This window comes from Macrobrachium rosenbergii, chromosome 3 (genome assembly GCF_040412425.1).
Source record: "Macrobrachium rosenbergii isolate ZJJX-2024 chromosome 3, ASM4041242v1, whole genome shotgun sequence".
In the NCBI taxonomy this organism is placed as follows: domain Eukaryota; kingdom Metazoa; phylum Arthropoda; class Malacostraca; order Decapoda; family Palaemonidae; genus Macrobrachium; species Macrobrachium rosenbergii.
In genome coordinates this window covers 92,420,348-92,437,512 of record NC_089743.1, presented here as the reverse complement: position 1 = coordinate 92,437,512, position 17,165 = coordinate 92,420,348, and the positions used below count along the sequence as shown (strand labels likewise).

At 37.1% G+C, this 17,165-nt stretch overlaps 1 protein-coding gene and 1 long non-coding RNA gene across 4 annotated transcripts in view; one reads left to right on the top strand and one right to left on the bottom strand.

Annotated features, from left to right (window-relative positions):
* The window catches only part of LOC136828084 (uncharacterized), a 102,114-nt gene that overhangs the window by 72,162 nt on the left and 12,787 nt on the right, over positions 1 to 17,165 (top strand). The gene's annotated exons all lie outside the window — the stretch shown is intronic.
* Positions 2,351 to 15,321, bottom strand: LOC136828054 (uncharacterized). Of its 2 annotated transcripts, XM_067085764.1 has the most exons (7): positions 15,014 to 15,321; positions 8,079 to 8,151; positions 6,546 to 7,168; positions 5,547 to 5,766; positions 4,137 to 4,329; positions 3,042 to 3,208; positions 2,351 to 2,664 (listed from the first exon to the last, which is right to left on the bottom strand). In XM_067085764.1, exons 2-7 carry the CDS (start codon positions 8,079 to 8,081, stop codon positions 2,383 to 2,385), a joined length of 1,488 nt encoding a protein of 495 aa, XP_066941865.1. In that variant the 5' UTR covers positions 8,082 to 8,151; positions 15,014 to 15,321; the 3' UTR covers positions 2,351 to 2,382. The 2 variants fall into 2 exon arrangements, with proteins under 2 accessions (XP_066941865.1, XP_066941855.1); XM_067085754.1 differs by lacking the exons at positions 8,079 to 8,151; positions 15,014 to 15,321 and having other exon boundaries at positions 5,547 to 6,688.

Genomic DNA, 17,165 nt, shown 5'->3' with positions numbered 1-17,165 from the left:
GTGAATAAGAAACTCAAAGTGAAGGCAAGCAAAAAAGAAAAAACCGTTATAAAAAACGAAAACAGAAAGAAAAATAATTAACTCGGAGTCTGAATCCAAGCGCCGTTTTCCTCAATGTAGAGTCAACGGTGTAACGTGATTGGTTGGATAAGTATTTATGGGCTTCATGTACACTGTTTCGCCGTGTTTTGCACTAGCCCCTGGGGTTCAAATGTATTTAGCCGTGTTCAGTACTAGCCCCTGGGGAATTATGTGTCCCTAATGAAGATTCGAAAGACATGGTAAAAAATTGAGTAGGGATGTTCGGACCGGAAACGAACATTATACCCCTCAGCTCAGTAAGGAGTCTGCCTGTGTACCTAAAGCTCCCCTGTAAGAGTACGCATGCGTGGCAGCATTCGAAACAGCATTAGTAGTGAAAGTATTTTTCTTTGCAACGCCACCTAATGCCATATTCAGTAAAATTTGGTTGCCTTTTCACCCCTTGCAGTAACAAGGGCGGAGCGAAGCACCCTGTCCCGGAGGTATACCCCACCCATGAACTTCTGTGGTTAGTTACAGGTTAATTACAATCGTGCGACAAAAATTGAAGGTAAATCCATAATTAGCAATCAAAAAACTGTAGAAAAAGTTAAGTTAGAAGGAAATCGCCCCGTGGGGCTACTGCTTAGTTCCACCAAAATGGTAAACTGAGAATAATCATACATAAACCATCAGCATTAGCGCCCATTTCTTAACTCATATTTTGGAGAGAGAGAGAGAGAGAATGTCTCAGAAAAGCCAGCAAAATATTTTTTACATTTTCGCTAAAGGCTACGTTTTCTTTTAGAGCTGTTTTAGCAGTAACTTACTTAAAAGTGAGTCGAAGTTGATTTGACACTTGTCTTTTGTTACAATACACACACCACACTTTCGGTTGTCCAGTTTCGGAAATAGATGTGCCAGTGAAATTTGATCAGAATCTACAACGTTTTCAGTTGTTCGAATTTTGATATTCATGAGAAGCTGTAAATTAATTGATAAAATATAAAAAAGTAATTCATGAAAATACAGAAGCCCATGTGGCATTTAATAAATAGGTAAATACGAATTTTCAAAATCTTGCCTATCCTGAATTTTATCAATTTTTTTTATTGTGCAGATGGAAACGTGAGTAAATGTATTTTATGTGTACGTGTGTTCAGTGTGGAAGCATATGCTTCTTGCATATTTATTTTTAAAATTTCATTGTCATTATTCATTTAGTCCCAGTGCTTGGCGAAAGGCCTAGACCTGGTACACCATTCCATTTCATTCTGGTTGAACTATTTAATAATAATAATAATAATAGTTCCATATCGTATATAAGTGTTAATTATACACATTTGAAACAAATCAGACTCAGAGTTAAATTGACGGAATATTCAAAATGACTCAGAAACGTGATTTCTGTGTTCCCTGGAGGGGGGCAGTGCCCCTCACGTGGTGCACTTAAGGGTCATTGCAGCGTCCATTCCTTGGGCACCTAGTTGCAACCCCTTAAATTCCTTTTATTGTGTCTCCATTCAAAGTCTCTTCCATCTTAATTTTCAACAGTTGTTTCATAGTGCAACTGCTTTGACGCCCAGTGTTCGACTCTCCGAGCGGCCAATGGAGAATTAGAGGAATTTATTTCTGGTGATAGAAATTCATTTCTCGTCATAATGTCGTTCGGATTCCACAATAAGCTGTAGGTCTCGTTGCTAGGTAACCAGTTGGTTCTTAGCCACGTAAAATAAATCTAATCCTTCGGGCCAGCCCTAGGAGAGCTGTTAACCAGCTCAGTGGTCTGGTTAAACTAAGATATACTAACTTTTCCTCCTGTTACACCTTTGTAACCTTGTACTTTCAATTTTCCTTCCAGCACTGAATGACCTGTTATAGGTCCCAGCTCTTGGCTTTTGGCCTGAATTGTTTATTCTATTCTGTTCGACTGAGAAGTGGTTGAATAAGAAAGGAAACTTGCCTCACATTAGCTCAAGTGAAGTGAGTGAAACCACAACAGCATCTGACTGACGCCATCGTCTCTTACCCTCCCTGGCGCTTCCAAACTGGGAGTTGATAAGACTCTTTTACAAAAATCCTTAACATTAGTCAGAATCTTGAAAGGACCTGTGATGAGAACGATAGGTGTGATGTAGTTGGTGATGTCAGGTGTATGTGTAGGCACAGGGAAATAAGGTTTAGCTGCAACAGTCTGCCTCACCAGTCCTATATGTCCGTCAGGTGGTGATATTTCAAGACTGGGATAGTTTTCCATTTTCTAGGCACCGGCTGCTAAGTCCTCCTTCTCTTATTGCAAATCATAAAAGTAAATCCTCATAGATATTGCTACACAATGACATTCGTGGTCCAGCTGAACATCTAGGACCCTTTATTTTTAGAACAGCAGCAAATCCCATTTAAAAACATGTCGAGAAACTGATCTATCACTACGAATCCCAGATGGCCCTTATCGTCGCAGTTCCAGACATCGGTATCATTGTAGACTGAGCCCACCAAACGGCACCCGTCCCAGTAGACGTCCGACAGAGGGATGGTGCTGTCCCACATGGTGAAGTTGGAGCTCCTTGCCAGCAGTTTGTAGGAGATTTGGTTGTAATGATCGACGAGCCTCTGGTTAAAGATTTCGAAGCTCCTGTCATTCTGAGAGAAAAAGAAGAAGAGGTCAGTTACTATTCATATGGAACAAGCCCACCAAAGGGGGCCACTGACTTGAAATTCAAGCTTCCAAAGAATATGGTGTTCATTAGGAAGAAGTGGGAGGAGGTAAAGGGAAATACGGGAAGAAGAGATCTCACTTATTAAAAAAGAAAAAAGAAATAAAAAAAAATTGATAAATACTTTAATAAATAGATAAAAATGTATTGAATGTCTTTTGTCAGTGACTTTGGAAAGGTCTCAACAATCTCCAAGTTTGAAAGACTTTGTCAAATATCAATATGTCTGTGCTGATGCAAAACCAGATACACATAAATCAACAGGGCGGTGGAAGTGTGGAGGCTATGAGGTTTTCGACGTACCTTCAAATGGTCCTGAAGCTTGAAAACCACTGGTGTGGTCTTTGAAAACTTCGCCAGCAGAGGAGACACCTCCTTCAGGCGATTGAAAAATCTCCTGGAGGAAGCCTCAATGCCTTTGGTTAAGTAAATGGGCCCTGTAGCCCTCATGAAATGCATCGCTGTGCCTGCTGTAGAGAGAGAGAGAGAAAAAAACAATATGAAAACTTTAGAATTTTGACGTTCCTTGATCACGATATTTTGTACAATTAACGTCTGTGATCAAAAGTGAAATTTACATGTCAATAGCAAGACCTCACATGATATCTCATTTACCTCCTCCATTCCTAACTCTTTTGATTACCCATTTTTATTCACCAGAATACCTCAAAATTTGGGAGACGATAATTCTTTGTTACAGCTGCTGGAGATAGTTATTCACTTTCGATTTTGTAATTAAATTGACCTTCACGGGTTTCATCTCTTAAAGGCTGAAACAATTACAGACAACAACAAACCCCTGGCTCGCCTTCAGTGACCAGAAGTTAACTGCCTAGAGGAGGTCATGCAGTGAATAATTTGACTAACATAGACAGGAATGTCCAGGTGACAGTCACCCTGGTTCAGAAATTAAAACTAAAATTGAAGGTATCATCAAATGTGAGGATTTCACTCAAAAGCTTGGCAGTGGGCCAGCCTGGGGGACCATATGAATACAGTGGACCCCCGCCTATTCACAGTTCCTGATTTGCGGACTCACTGATTCGCGGATTTCTCTGTGAAACATGTATACACATTATTCGCGAAAAATTCGCATATTCGCTGTATTTTACACAGAAATATTCAGTAATTACTGTATTTTCATATTTTCATGACTAAATGCACTTTTGCAGTAAAACTTTTAAAATACTCAGGTATAAACATTTTTATTTTTTTTTTATGTTTGAACTATCAAAATAGCAGTTCTAAGCATTTTTAGAAGGGTTTTAAGTATTAGCAGATTGTAGCTGTTCGCAGGGGTTTGTGGTACACATCCGCCGCGAATACCGGGGATCATCTGTACGGACTCTGGACCTCCAAATGAACGTAGAAATGGAAAAGAGGAGAACGTATCCTTACCAGTGATTAAGTAGGTAGGCTTACTTGCTTTACCAGACATCCAGGAGGACAGAAATTTTGGAAAGAGAGCAAGAAGAGTATCCCAGTAGAACGTGACCCTCAGTGGGGCGTCCAAGTGAAGAAGCTCGTGCATTGGTACATGTTTCTTTCTTTTCCAGACTATGTCGTTATAGGCAAGATACCTCCACTGATCCTGAAATGACACACAAGTGCCGTTACTGACAATTTAGTGAGAGAATCGAACTTCAGCTCTCAAGCAAGATTCGAACTCGTGTCTCCTGAGCTCAAACCACACAGCTCCGCCAATACCGCTGAGGGAGGAACTTATTTCTCCAGTAAGGAAACCGGTGCCACTTCTGTACCTACCTGCTCTTTTGCCTCAGGTCTGTCTGTAGAAACCTCTCTCGCACGTTGGTATGCCACGCAAAAACATGATTCAGATGGCACCTACAGTGGCGTTGTAGTATACCTGTTGCAGAATACCTGGTTTATTGTACATCGCACACACACACACACGTAGAATATCAAAGAAGGCCCAGGAAAGAAGATTGCAGTGTATGGCCATGTGATGAGAAGGGATGAGACACATGTAGGGAGGAGAGTGATGCAGATGGAGGTGCCTGGTGGGAGAGCAAGAGGAAGACCAAAGAAGCGAAGATGGATGGATGTAGTTAAAGAAGATCTGAGAGGCAAACAATTGTCAGAGGACGACGTGTTTGACTGAGCCAGGTGGAGGAAAACTGTCAGAAACATCAATCCCTCAGAAGTGGGAAAAGATGCTGAGAAAGAAGACGATATATATATAGATATATATACAGTGAACCCCCCGTATTCGCGGTCACACTATTTGCGGACTCATGTATTCGCAGATGTCTTTGTGGAACGTATCTACCCATTATTCGTGGAAAGTTTGCCTATTCGCAGTATTTTTCACTGAGAAATATTCACTAATTACTGTATTTTCATAACATTTTCATGACTAAGTAATTACTGTATTTTCATAACATCTTCATGACTAAGTACACTTTTTGTGATAAAACTATTAAAATACTTAGGTACAAGCATTTTTAGAGGTCTTTTTTTTTTTTTAAACTATCAAAATAGGCAGTTGTAAGTGTTTTTAGAGTGGTTTTAAGTATTTGTGGATTTTAGCTATTCGCTGGGGATGCGGTTGCGGTACGCATCCCCACAAATATATATATATATATATATATATATATATATATATATATATATATATATATATATAATATAATATAATATAATATAATGAGGAACAATGCTGTATTCTTGCAATGTACAGTTACAAAACATAAAAACATTCAGTATTCCATGACACCTGGCACTGTCCTCCTGATATCTGAGGCAATGATTCTCTCCCTCAGATCCAGAGGCCCCTCCCTCCCTTACCTTTTTCATCTCAGAGCTGCGGTACATCACCCGACGATTGACAGCTAGTCGCCTGAAAAAGACTTGAAAGAGATTTCTGATGTGAGAATCTCCCAAGAAGACGAGATGCACAGAGGGTCTCTTGGAAATGGCCACCACATCCGAAGAAGAAGCTGATCGTGAGGAGGAGGTGGAGGAGGAGGAACCACGCCTCTTCCAAGGATTGGGCTGCTTTTTGTCCCTACGAACGGGGAGGAATAGGAATGGGAATGATGATGAGTCATTATTATTATTATTATTATTATTATTCAAATGATAAACCCTGTTCATATGGAACAAACCCACCACAGAGGCCATTGACTTGAAATTCAAGCTTCCAAAGAATATGGTGTTTATTTGAAAGAAGTAACAGAAGGTAATATGAAATACAGAATTATTATTATTATTATTATTATTATTATTATTATTCAGAAGATGAACCCTGTTCATATGGAACAAACCCACCACAGAGGCCATTGACTTGAAATTCAAGCTTCCAAAGAATATGGTGTTTATTTGAAAGAAGTAACAGAAGGTAATATGAAATACAGAATTATTATTATTATTATTATTATTATTATTATTATTATTATTATTATTATTATTATTATTATTATTATTATTATTACTATTCAGAAGATGAACGCTGTTCATATGGAACAAGCCCATCACAGGGACCATTGACTTGAAGCTCAGTCTTCCAAAGAATATTGTGTTCATTTGAAATAAGGAACGGAATGTAGTGGGAAATACAGTATTATTATTATTATTATTATTATTATTATTATTATTATTATTATTATTATTCAGAAGATGAACCCAATTCATATGGAACAAGCCCACAAAAGGGGCCATTGACTTGAAATTCAATAAACTTCCAGAGAATATTATGGTATTTTCTTGAAATAATGGTAAGTAACCACAAGAATGAACAGAACAGATAAAAAAAAAAAAAAAAAACAAATAAGCACGAGTGTTCACCTGAGGACTTCCCAGAGATCCCAAGCACATTCCGAGATGGTCTTGTGCGAGTACTTCCTGAAAGAGAGAGTGTCGGTGCAGGTGAATCTTGGCGTGAGGCTTTCGTAAGAGTAGCACTGCCGGAGGAAGTAGCGATGCTGGATTGGAAACGGTAACTTATCAGCATTTGAGAGCGAGAAGTTCTCCGCGAAAACGTGTTCCTCAGGAACCCACTGGGCTTGAAGTGGAACTGGACCTGGATCTCTCTTCTTCAAAACGTCGTCCTCCGGGACTCGCTGGGCTTGAACTGGAACTGGATCTGGATCTCTCTTCTTCAAAACGTCGTCCTCCGGGACTCGCTGGGCTTGAACTGGAACTGGATACGGCTCTGCAACTGGAAGTGGATCTGGATCTGCAACTGGAACTGGAAGTGGATCTGGATCTGCAACTGGAACTGGATTTGGATCTGGACCTGCAACTGGATCTGGAACTGAAGAACCACTGGGAAGGGGCCTATGCAACGTCGCAGTACCAAAATTGGAGGTCCGGATCCAGGAGAATGCAAACACGTAGACACAGAATCCCAGGATCACCACTAACCGCCATCGCCCTATTCTCTTACCACATTTCTCCTTGTTGTCAGTCTGGAAAGAACACTTCTCCTTTTACTTTCATAATTGACTCACCTTTTTATATATTTATTTATTGATTTGTCAGTATATTTTTTCTCGTCTACAAAATTACTTCTTTCTGTATTTCCTATTACCTTCTGTTACTTCTTTCAAATGAACATCATATTCTTTGGAATGCTGAATTTCAAGTCAGTGGCTGCCACCCCTGTAGCGGGCTTTTTCCATATGAATAGGGTTCATGTTTTGAATAATAATAATAATAATAATAATAATAACAATAATAATAATAATAATGTTAAATTTCTTAGTTTTGAGAGCTTGGTTAATACATTTGTCATCGAGTAGACCTGTTTTGTTTATGAAACTTTTATTGAATTTTTTTCACTAATATACCACTCTGAATCTCTCATCATCGTTCAGTGTTCATAAATATTCAAGTATTTTAGATCTCTCTCTCTTTCTCTCTCTCTCTTACTATTTTAACTTCTGATATATCTCTCAAACTATTTGAAGTATTGCAGATCCACAGTGCGAATATCTTGTTCATGTTAGTCACCCACAATCTCTCTCTCTCTCTCTCTCTCTCTCTCTCTCTCTCTCTCTCTCTCTCTCTCTCTCTCTCTCTCTCTCTCTCTCTCTCTCTCTCTTACTATTTAGACTTCTGACACATCTCTCAAACTATTGAGAGAATTTATGTCAGTGATATCAAGAAGCTCGGGAAAAAATATGTATGTTTCAAAAGGGTGATACATTTATGTATATTTTGTGGATTTTTCCCATATCATCATCTACCTTGGCCAAGGTTTAAGCAGCAGCAGGTTTTTCCAGACTATCATAGATGGAAGATAGACATAAGATAGATAGATAGATAGATGGATAGAAGATAGATAGATAGATAGAGAGACAGATAGACGTTACTCACCATTTCCTCTGAAGAAGAAGAAGAAGCAGCAGCTTTCCTGAATCTCCTGGTTTCTCTGAATAAGGTTTTCTTCCTGCAATGAGAGAACTGAGTTAAAGAAGCCATCCTTATCTGTTTTTGCAAAGGTTTGATTTTTTCTGCACACACACACGCACATATACATATGTTGTATATAAGTGTATATATATATATATATATACACAGTATAAAAACACACATATATATGTATATATATATATATATATATATATATATATAAAAACACACATATATATATATATATATATATATATATATATATATATATATATATATCAATGCAGCATGAAGGAACGCGTGCTTGAGAATATTATGAAATCCACATCAGAAGGTGTGTGAAAGCTGGGACTTTGAACAAGTACTTTTGTAGTTTATTCTACATTTTCAAGTTCACACTGAATACAAAAGAAGTTGACAGAACCTTATATAAAAACAAAAAGGGGGGTGGGGTTACAGTTTGTTAATCTGGGCAGCATGTTCCTTAAACAAAAAAGACAGTGACAAAGGGATCAAGAGATAATCCAGGGTGGAGATTAACATTCCTGGTAGAAGTAGCTTCAATAAACACAGTCTTTAGCAGATTTCTTTTCCGATGGTCGTTGACCTTTTAGATAACCGTTGACTTATCCCAGTTCATTGTATGGCCTGTCTTAAGCCAATGATCTGCAGTGCTATTATTTGAAGCCTCTTAAAGTGGCATATTTGTGTTGGGAGCTTCTTACTTTTAGTCCTTTTGATGTTTGACCAATATAATTGTTATTACATTCTTGGCAAGGAATACTGTATACAATATTGTTTGAACCGGATGGACCATTCTTAATTAGTTTATTTCTCAAAATATTATATTTAAATATTAAGTTAATATCAATAGTTTTTAAAATGGGCACTGCAGGAATGAAATTAGGATGAAATGGTAAACATAGAATATTCTTAAGTTCGTTGTTATATATACTTGGCAAGGAATACTGTATACAATATTGTTTGAACTGGGTGGACCATTCTTAATTAGTTTATTTCTCAAAGTATTATATTTAAATATTGAGTTAATATCAATAGTTTTTAAAATGGGCACTGCAGGAATGAAATTAGGATGAAATGGTAAATAGAGAATATTCTTAAGTTCGTTGTTTTATATATATATATATATATATATATATATATATATATATATATATATATATATATATATATATATATATATATATATATACACACGTTTTAACCCTTTGTATTTTCATAGAAAATATATGGAATGTGGATTTTGCACTGTTGGTTCCTGAAGCACTGACACGCGCACACTCTGATTGCATTTCAAAGCATCATGCTTATATAATAATTATGCTCCAGCTCACTAAAGCAGTGGTTCTCAGCTGGTGGTCCATAGTAACCACTAGTGGTCCATGATGACATATTGGTTGGTCAACAGGGCGTTCTCTATGTTTGATAATAAACTGGCACTTGTATTTTTGAGTTCATTGAAAATGCAGTAAGAGCAGTTTCATCTTGATAAATAATTGGCCATTTATTTTATTGCATTATTCCTATTCATAAAATATACCCTGAAGGGGGTTAGTGCCCTCAGTGCACCTCATGCGGTGTACTGTAGGCATTACTTAGGGTTCTTTGCAGCATCCCTCTGGCCCCCCAGCTGCATCCCCTTCCATTGCTTTTACTGTACTTCCGTTCATCATCTCTTTCTTCCATCTTACTTTCCACCCTCTCCTAACAGTTGATTTATGTTTCAACTTTAAGGTTTTCTTCCAGTTACACCTTTCAAACCTTTGTACTGTCAATTTCCGTTTCAGCCGTGAATGACCACATAGGTCCCAGATCTTGGCCTTTGGCCTAAATTTTAATATTCTACTCTAGTCTTGTCGAAGAAATACATTTCAATCCAAAATGTTTATTGTCTGTGCTTTATTTATCATCACGCTCAAAAAGAAATGGCCCAGCACATTACTTTTATAGAAAAAAGGGTGAAATCTCGGGTAAAGTTAGGACTCATTCACATTTCTTTAGCACCTGGCCTGTTGAGTGATTATATGTCATGAACACCTGTTTAGCTAAATAGCAAACATCTCTTTAGCACTCTTTTCCCGTAGGGGGTTACACCGCCGTCACTGCACCTCGTTGCGGTGCATTGTAGGCATTACTTAAGGTCCCCTAACCACTACCCCTTTCATTCCTGTAACTGTACATCCGTTCATATTCTCTTTCTTCCAGCGTACTTTCCTCGACTCCTCTCCTGACAATTGTTTTGAGTGACCTCATATTCCCAGCGCTTGGCCTTAGGTCGTACCTCTGTATTCTAATCTATCCTTGTCAAGTTAACTGCACGACTGATATCTTGGACATGAATAAAAATTCCATCATCATTTGCATACCTGGCTTATACTGCTTTTTTTGTTCTCTTCTCTTTTCAAATCTTATTTTAGGTTAGCCAGTATGCAATTTTTACCTCATTATCTTGGGATTCTATGAGAACAGCCTTTAGTACTGTCGGAAGAGTTCCTTATGTATGCCTTTCCCACTTGAGAACAGTAGTATATATATATATATATATATATATATATATATATATATATATATATATATATATATGTGTGTGTGTGTGTGTGTGTGTGTGTTGTTATATATATATATATATATATATATATATATATATATATATATATATATATATATATATATATATATATATCACTGTATGTTCTCCGGCAACAAATAACAACCCTTAACAGAACAGGTAATGAGCGGCCAAATAGAATGATCTTCGCTGGTTAATCCCTGGAATGTATAAAAATAGAATATTCTATTGTCTACTCTTTTGAGAAGAAAATTCTTATTTGGTATGCATAAAAGTAGACAATTCATCCGAAGAATATTCTCCGAAGAAAATTCTCCACACGCTTAGCAAATTTAGCGTACGTATGCATAATAATAGATTATTCTTAAAAACTGAAGAATATGCTTCACATTTGAAAGGCAGGCCATCAGGTGTCTTCGAGCAGTTGCCGGTGGTGGTCGTCGTGCATTATGGCTGCGTTCATGAATATTAGAAAACCTAAAATATATAACGTTCGTCGCTCAGGCCATCATGTCCATGACTACAAACGTCTTTTCCGATTTGACGAGGATAACGTACATTGGATTGTACAAAACGTACTACTGGACAATAATGATGTTGAGACCAGAGGAGGAGCATTATCTACAAAACAGCGACTTGAAGCATTTCTTAGGTATGTGTCCGATCCAGGTTTTCAAGTCGGAGTTGGTGAAGACTTAGGAATAGACCAATCTTCAGTTTGCCGTTCGGTTCACTACATATGTGAGAGACTCGTACAAATAGCTGACAACTGGATCAAATTTCCTCAAACACGGCAAGAGAAAGAAAACGCTTCCTCGACGTGGACTGCAAAATATTCATTTCCGCAAGCTATCGGGGCGATTGATTGCACTCATATAAAGATAAATAGGCCTGTGCGTCGCTTCCACCCTGACGAATTTGTTAACAGAAAGGAGTGCATTCAATTAATGTGCAGGCCACTTGTGACTCTAAAGAGTGTTTTACAAGTGTTTGCGCTAGTTGGGCTGGCAGTGTTCACGATTCGAGGATACTACGATGTTCGGACATTCCACATATCATGCAATCAACAAGAGGTGACTTTCTGCTGTTAGGTGACAGTGGATATCCTATAAAACCTTGGCTTATGGTACCCTTCAGAAACCCTGAAACTCCCGCGCAGCAACAATTCAACAAAGTTTTCACTAAAGAACGAGTAATTATTGAGCGATGTTTTGGGCAACTTAAGAAACGTTTTCCTATGCTGGCAGGTGTTGTTCGTGTTGCAACAACACAAGTTCCCAAAATTATTGTAGCATGTGTTGTTTTACACAACATTTCAAAGTATTTACATGATAACCTGCCAGAACAAATAAATCATGAGCCTATTGTCGATGAAGAAATTGAAGAACCTCGTGTGGAAACAGAGGCTGTGCAACGACAACTTGGTCAAATAAAACGACAACAGAACAGAACAGATATCAGCTGATATTCTACAAAATCTTAACTACTAATGTGGGTAATAATACATGACTGCATTGTTAATTATTGTATTGTTATGAGGACAATAATATAAATATTGGAATTACACTCAACTTTCTTTTAGCCTTGAAATTTTCATGAAACGTAGTGTTATGAATATATATATTTATATATGAATTATCATTTCTGGTTATTATTTATAGAAAACATGACTAAATAAAGCTATTTAATATTATTGAAATGAAAGCGATGGCATGAAATTATAATGAACTAAAAAATAAACATATTTAGTTACACAATTTCTATTGTGTTCTACCAATTTATTTTGCCAACTGTTCCCCTCAACCAAATCCACAACAACACCTGAAACAGACAGAGTACTTTAATAAAAAGAATGGGGTGTTCAGTTATAGATCTTTATGTTCCTACAGATACAAGCTTATGACGCTCTCTTTTTCCCGAAGAATATTCTACTTTGCTCTCTTTTATCACGAAGCAAATAGCAAATTGTTATGCATACCACATTTAATGAATATTCTATTTTCTACTAAGGATTTGCTTTTTCCTATTTTTGGAAGAAGATAGAATATTCTATTTTTATACATTCCAGCCAATATGTCAGCGGAAGAGAATATACTGTAACGGAATTGGTATGTTATTTATTTATCTGTTAACTTTTGCTTTATATTAGATATTGGTAATATTGTCGTTGTAATTTACAAGTTGCGGCTCTTTTTGTCTGAACGTCAGTGAGAATTTTATCCAATCGAGCATTTGTTTGTTTCTGTTTGTAGGGTTGAAGGTTTTGTTTGTATTTGCCGTGACTTGTATCTCCCCTCGGATTACTATATATACATATGGGTTATTATCAAAGGAGTAACATGACAAAAGAGTGACAAAAATAAGGAAAGTCAAAGGAGTGATGTGACAAAAGAGTGACAAAAAATAAGGAAAATCAAAGGAGTGACGTGACGAAAGTGACAAAAAGTAAGGAAAATCAAAGGAGTGACGTGACAAAAGAGTGACAAAAAATAAGGAAAGTCAAAGGAGTGACGTGATAAAAGGGTGACAAAAAATAAGGAAAACCAAAGGAGGGACGTGACAAAAGAGTAACAAAAAATAAGGAAAGTCAAAGGAGTGACGTGACAAAAGGGTGACAAAAAATAAGGAAAACCAAAGGAGTGACGTGACAAAATAGTGACAAAAAATATGGAAAACTAAAGGAGTGATGTGACAAAAGAGTGACAAAAAATATGGAAAACTAAAGGAGTGACGTGACAAAAGAGTGACAAAAATATGGAAAACTAAAGGAGTGACGTGACAAAGGGGTGACAAAAAACAAGGAAAACCAAAGGAGTGATGTGACAAAAGAGTGATAAAAAATAAGGAAAGTCAAAGGAGTGACGTGACAAAAGGGTGACAAAAAATATGGAAAACCAAAGGAGTGACGTCACAAAAGTGACAAAAAATATGGAAAACTAAAGGAGTGACGTGACAAAAGAGTGACAAAAAATAAGGAAAACCAAAGGAGTGAAGTGACAAAAGTGACAAAAAATAAGGAAAACCAAAGGTGAAGTGACAAAAGTCACAAAAATAAGTGACAAAAATATGGAAAACTAAAGGAGTGACGTGACAAAATAGTGACAAAAAATAAGGAAAACCAAAGGAGTGAAGTGACAAAAGTGACAAAAAATAAGGAAAATCAAAGGAGTAACATGACAAAAGAGTGACAAAAATAAGGAAAATCAAAAGAGTGACGTGACAAAAAATAAGCAAAATCAAAGGAGTGACGTGACAAAATAATGACAAAAAATAAGCAAAATCAAAGGAGCGACGTGACAAAAGAATGACAAAAAATAAGGAAAACCAGAGGAGTGAAGTGACAAAAGCGTGACAAAAAATAAGGAAAACCAAAGGAGTGATGACAAAAGAGTGACAAAAAATACAGAACTTCAAAGGAGTGACATAACGAAACTCTGAGGTCTGGTTTCTTGGTGGGACGTTTTAAAGCTTCTTGCCCCAGCATTCCCATCAAATATATACCATTCACTACGTGTTTCATGGACAAGCATTTCCAGCTGTGTATACCTTACTGCCTGTAAAAACAGGAGGTGTGTATATTATGCATCCATACTTGAATGATTAATTTCAGCTGCAGAAACGAAGGAAATTGAGTTGAACCCTAAATATATAATAGTGGATTTTGAGCTTGCAAGCAGAAATGCTCATCCACAGAACTTTCCATATGCTAAGCAGCTAAAGTAACAAGGTGTCTTTTTCATCTTTGTCAAAACATTTTTATATCTTTATACATGTAAAGTTATGCTCCATATAACGCTGTTACCACATGGGAGTATTTTTAATGATTAAAAAAAGTTTTTAAAAGAAGAACATCGACCACACCAAGCGCGGCTAATTGCTGGGAACTGGCTCTCTTGACGATTACCTAAGGGGGATTGCACACAATCTTCATTTTAATGCAGCCACTGTCGATGACCCTGGTATTAGCGATGGCGAGGTTACTAGTGATGAAAATTAAAGATTAAATATTTTTCTAACTTTAAAAAAATTTTTTTATGTTAATGCCGATAATTACATCTCTACCACCACTCTGTCACTAACATCTCCCATATATATGTATGTATATATATATATATATATATATATATATATATATATATATATATATATATATATATATATATATATATATATGTGTCTAGCGGAGACATTTATTCAGGCAGAGTCCTATGGATACCAGACGATGAGGACAGTTAGTCCTAGAAAGCTCGTCACTTTTCTTAATAAGTACTGAGAGAGTAATTTGGAAATTCCAAATCAAGCAACTTACGTATCTCTCTGAGAAGTGAGTTTGAGCTAATCACCTCCCCAATCCCACCTAGGGCGACCAAGTCGGGAAGACTGACGCCTCACTGGCACTGTAACACACGTGTTGGGAGCCAGTTCCTTGAATATTCAAAAGTACAAGTGTCAGAATTAGCTTAGCGAAATATATCACCTTCTCAGCTGCCAAACTGCCACGACGCAAGTGCGAAAATAAGACCACTGAAGGTTTGTCTTTTTCGCGGATGTTTTTGGTTTATCATCGGATGGCAGTAGTTTTCTCGAGAGGGAGACATCTCTGATTTAACCAAACTCTTGGACAGGTTTAACTGATTCAGGTGGCAATTGTCAGCAATTTTCATTAATTCAGGTGTCAGTTGTCAGCAATTTTTATTGATTCAGGTGTCAATTGCCAGCAATTTTTATTGATTTAGGTGTAAATTGTCAGCAGTTTTTATTGATTCAGGTGTCAATTGCCAGCAATTTTCATTAATTCAGGTGTCACTTGTCAGCAATATTTATTGATTCAGGGGCAATGTCAGCAATTTTTATTGATTCAGGTGTAAATTGTCAGCAATTTTTATTGATTCAGGTGTCACTTGTCAGCAATATTTATTGATTCAGGGGCAATGTCAGCAATTTTTATTGATTCAGGTGTAAATTGTCAGCAATTTTTATTGATTCAGGTGTAAATTGTCAGCAATTATTATTGATTCAGGTATCAATTGTCAGCAATTTTCATTGATTCAGGTGTAAATTGCCAGCAATTTTTATTGATTCAGGTGTAAATTGCCAGCAATTTTTATTGATTTAGATGTAAATTGCCAGCAATTTTTATTGATTCAGATGTCAGTTGTCAGCAATTTTGATTGATTCAAGTGTCAATTATCAGCAATTTTTTTTATTGATTCAGGTGTTAATTATCAGCAATTTTTATTGATTCAGGTGTCAATTGTCAGCAATTTTTATTGATTCAAGTGTCAGTTATCAGTAATTTTTATTGATTCAGGTGTCAATTGTCAGCAATTTTTATTGATTCAGGTGTAAATTGCCAGCAATTTTTATTGATTCAGGTATCAATTGTCAGCAATTTTTATTGATTCAGGTGTAAATTGCCAGCAATTTTTATTGATTTAGATGTAAATTGCCAGCAATTTTTATTGATTCAGATGTCAGTTGTCAGCAATTTTTATTGATTCGTGTCAATTATCAGCAATTTTTTATTGATTCAGGTGTTAATTATCAGCAATTTTTATTGATTCAGGTGTCAATTGTCAGCAATTTTTATTGATTCAAGTGTCAATTATCAGTAATTTCTATTGATTCAGCTGTCAATTGTCCAATTTTTATTAATTCAGGTGTCAATTGTCACCCCATGAAACCCTCAGCCATGGCCCGGTTTTGGACTGTGTTGTTGGCACGTATGGCAGTTGGAGACACATGCTCATGGCTACATTTAACCTTAAATAAAATAAAAACTGCTGATGAAAGAGGGCTACAATTTGGTGTTTGATGAATGGAGGGTGGATGATGAACATACCAATTTGCAGCCCTCTAGCCTCCTCAGTAGTTTTCAAGTTCTGAGGGCGGACAGAAAAAGTGCAGACGGACAGACAAATAGCCATCTCAACAGAAAGCTAAGAAGTAAACCTTGCATTGTGTTTGATAGGAATACCCTCCACGGTTACTTTTAAATTCCACCCAACACAGTGTGATACCACCACCATTGGATCTCCCGCGGTGCACTGTGGGCATTGCTAAAGGGTACTTACAGAGTCCCTTTGGCCTCTACCTACACGCACTATTCAGTCTTTTACTCTACCTCCATTTCCTTTTTCCATTCGTCAGACGGATGGTCTCTTGTTTGTTAATTTTTCATAAGTTGTATTTCAACAGATATCTTTCACATTCGCAATTGATCCCTGATCCTCTTTCCCTGCTGAGAGAGAGCAGCCAGATTCGCTGAACAGATGAAGCACCAATATGCAACAAGATCCTCTTTTCCTGCTGGCAGAGTTCAGAAGCACCAATATGCAGCAAGATCCTCTTTTCCTGCTGACAGAGTTCAGAAGCACCAATATGCAGCAAGATCCTCTTTTCCTGCTGAGAGAGTTCAGAAGCACCAATATGCAGCAAGACCCTCTTTTCCTGCTGACAGA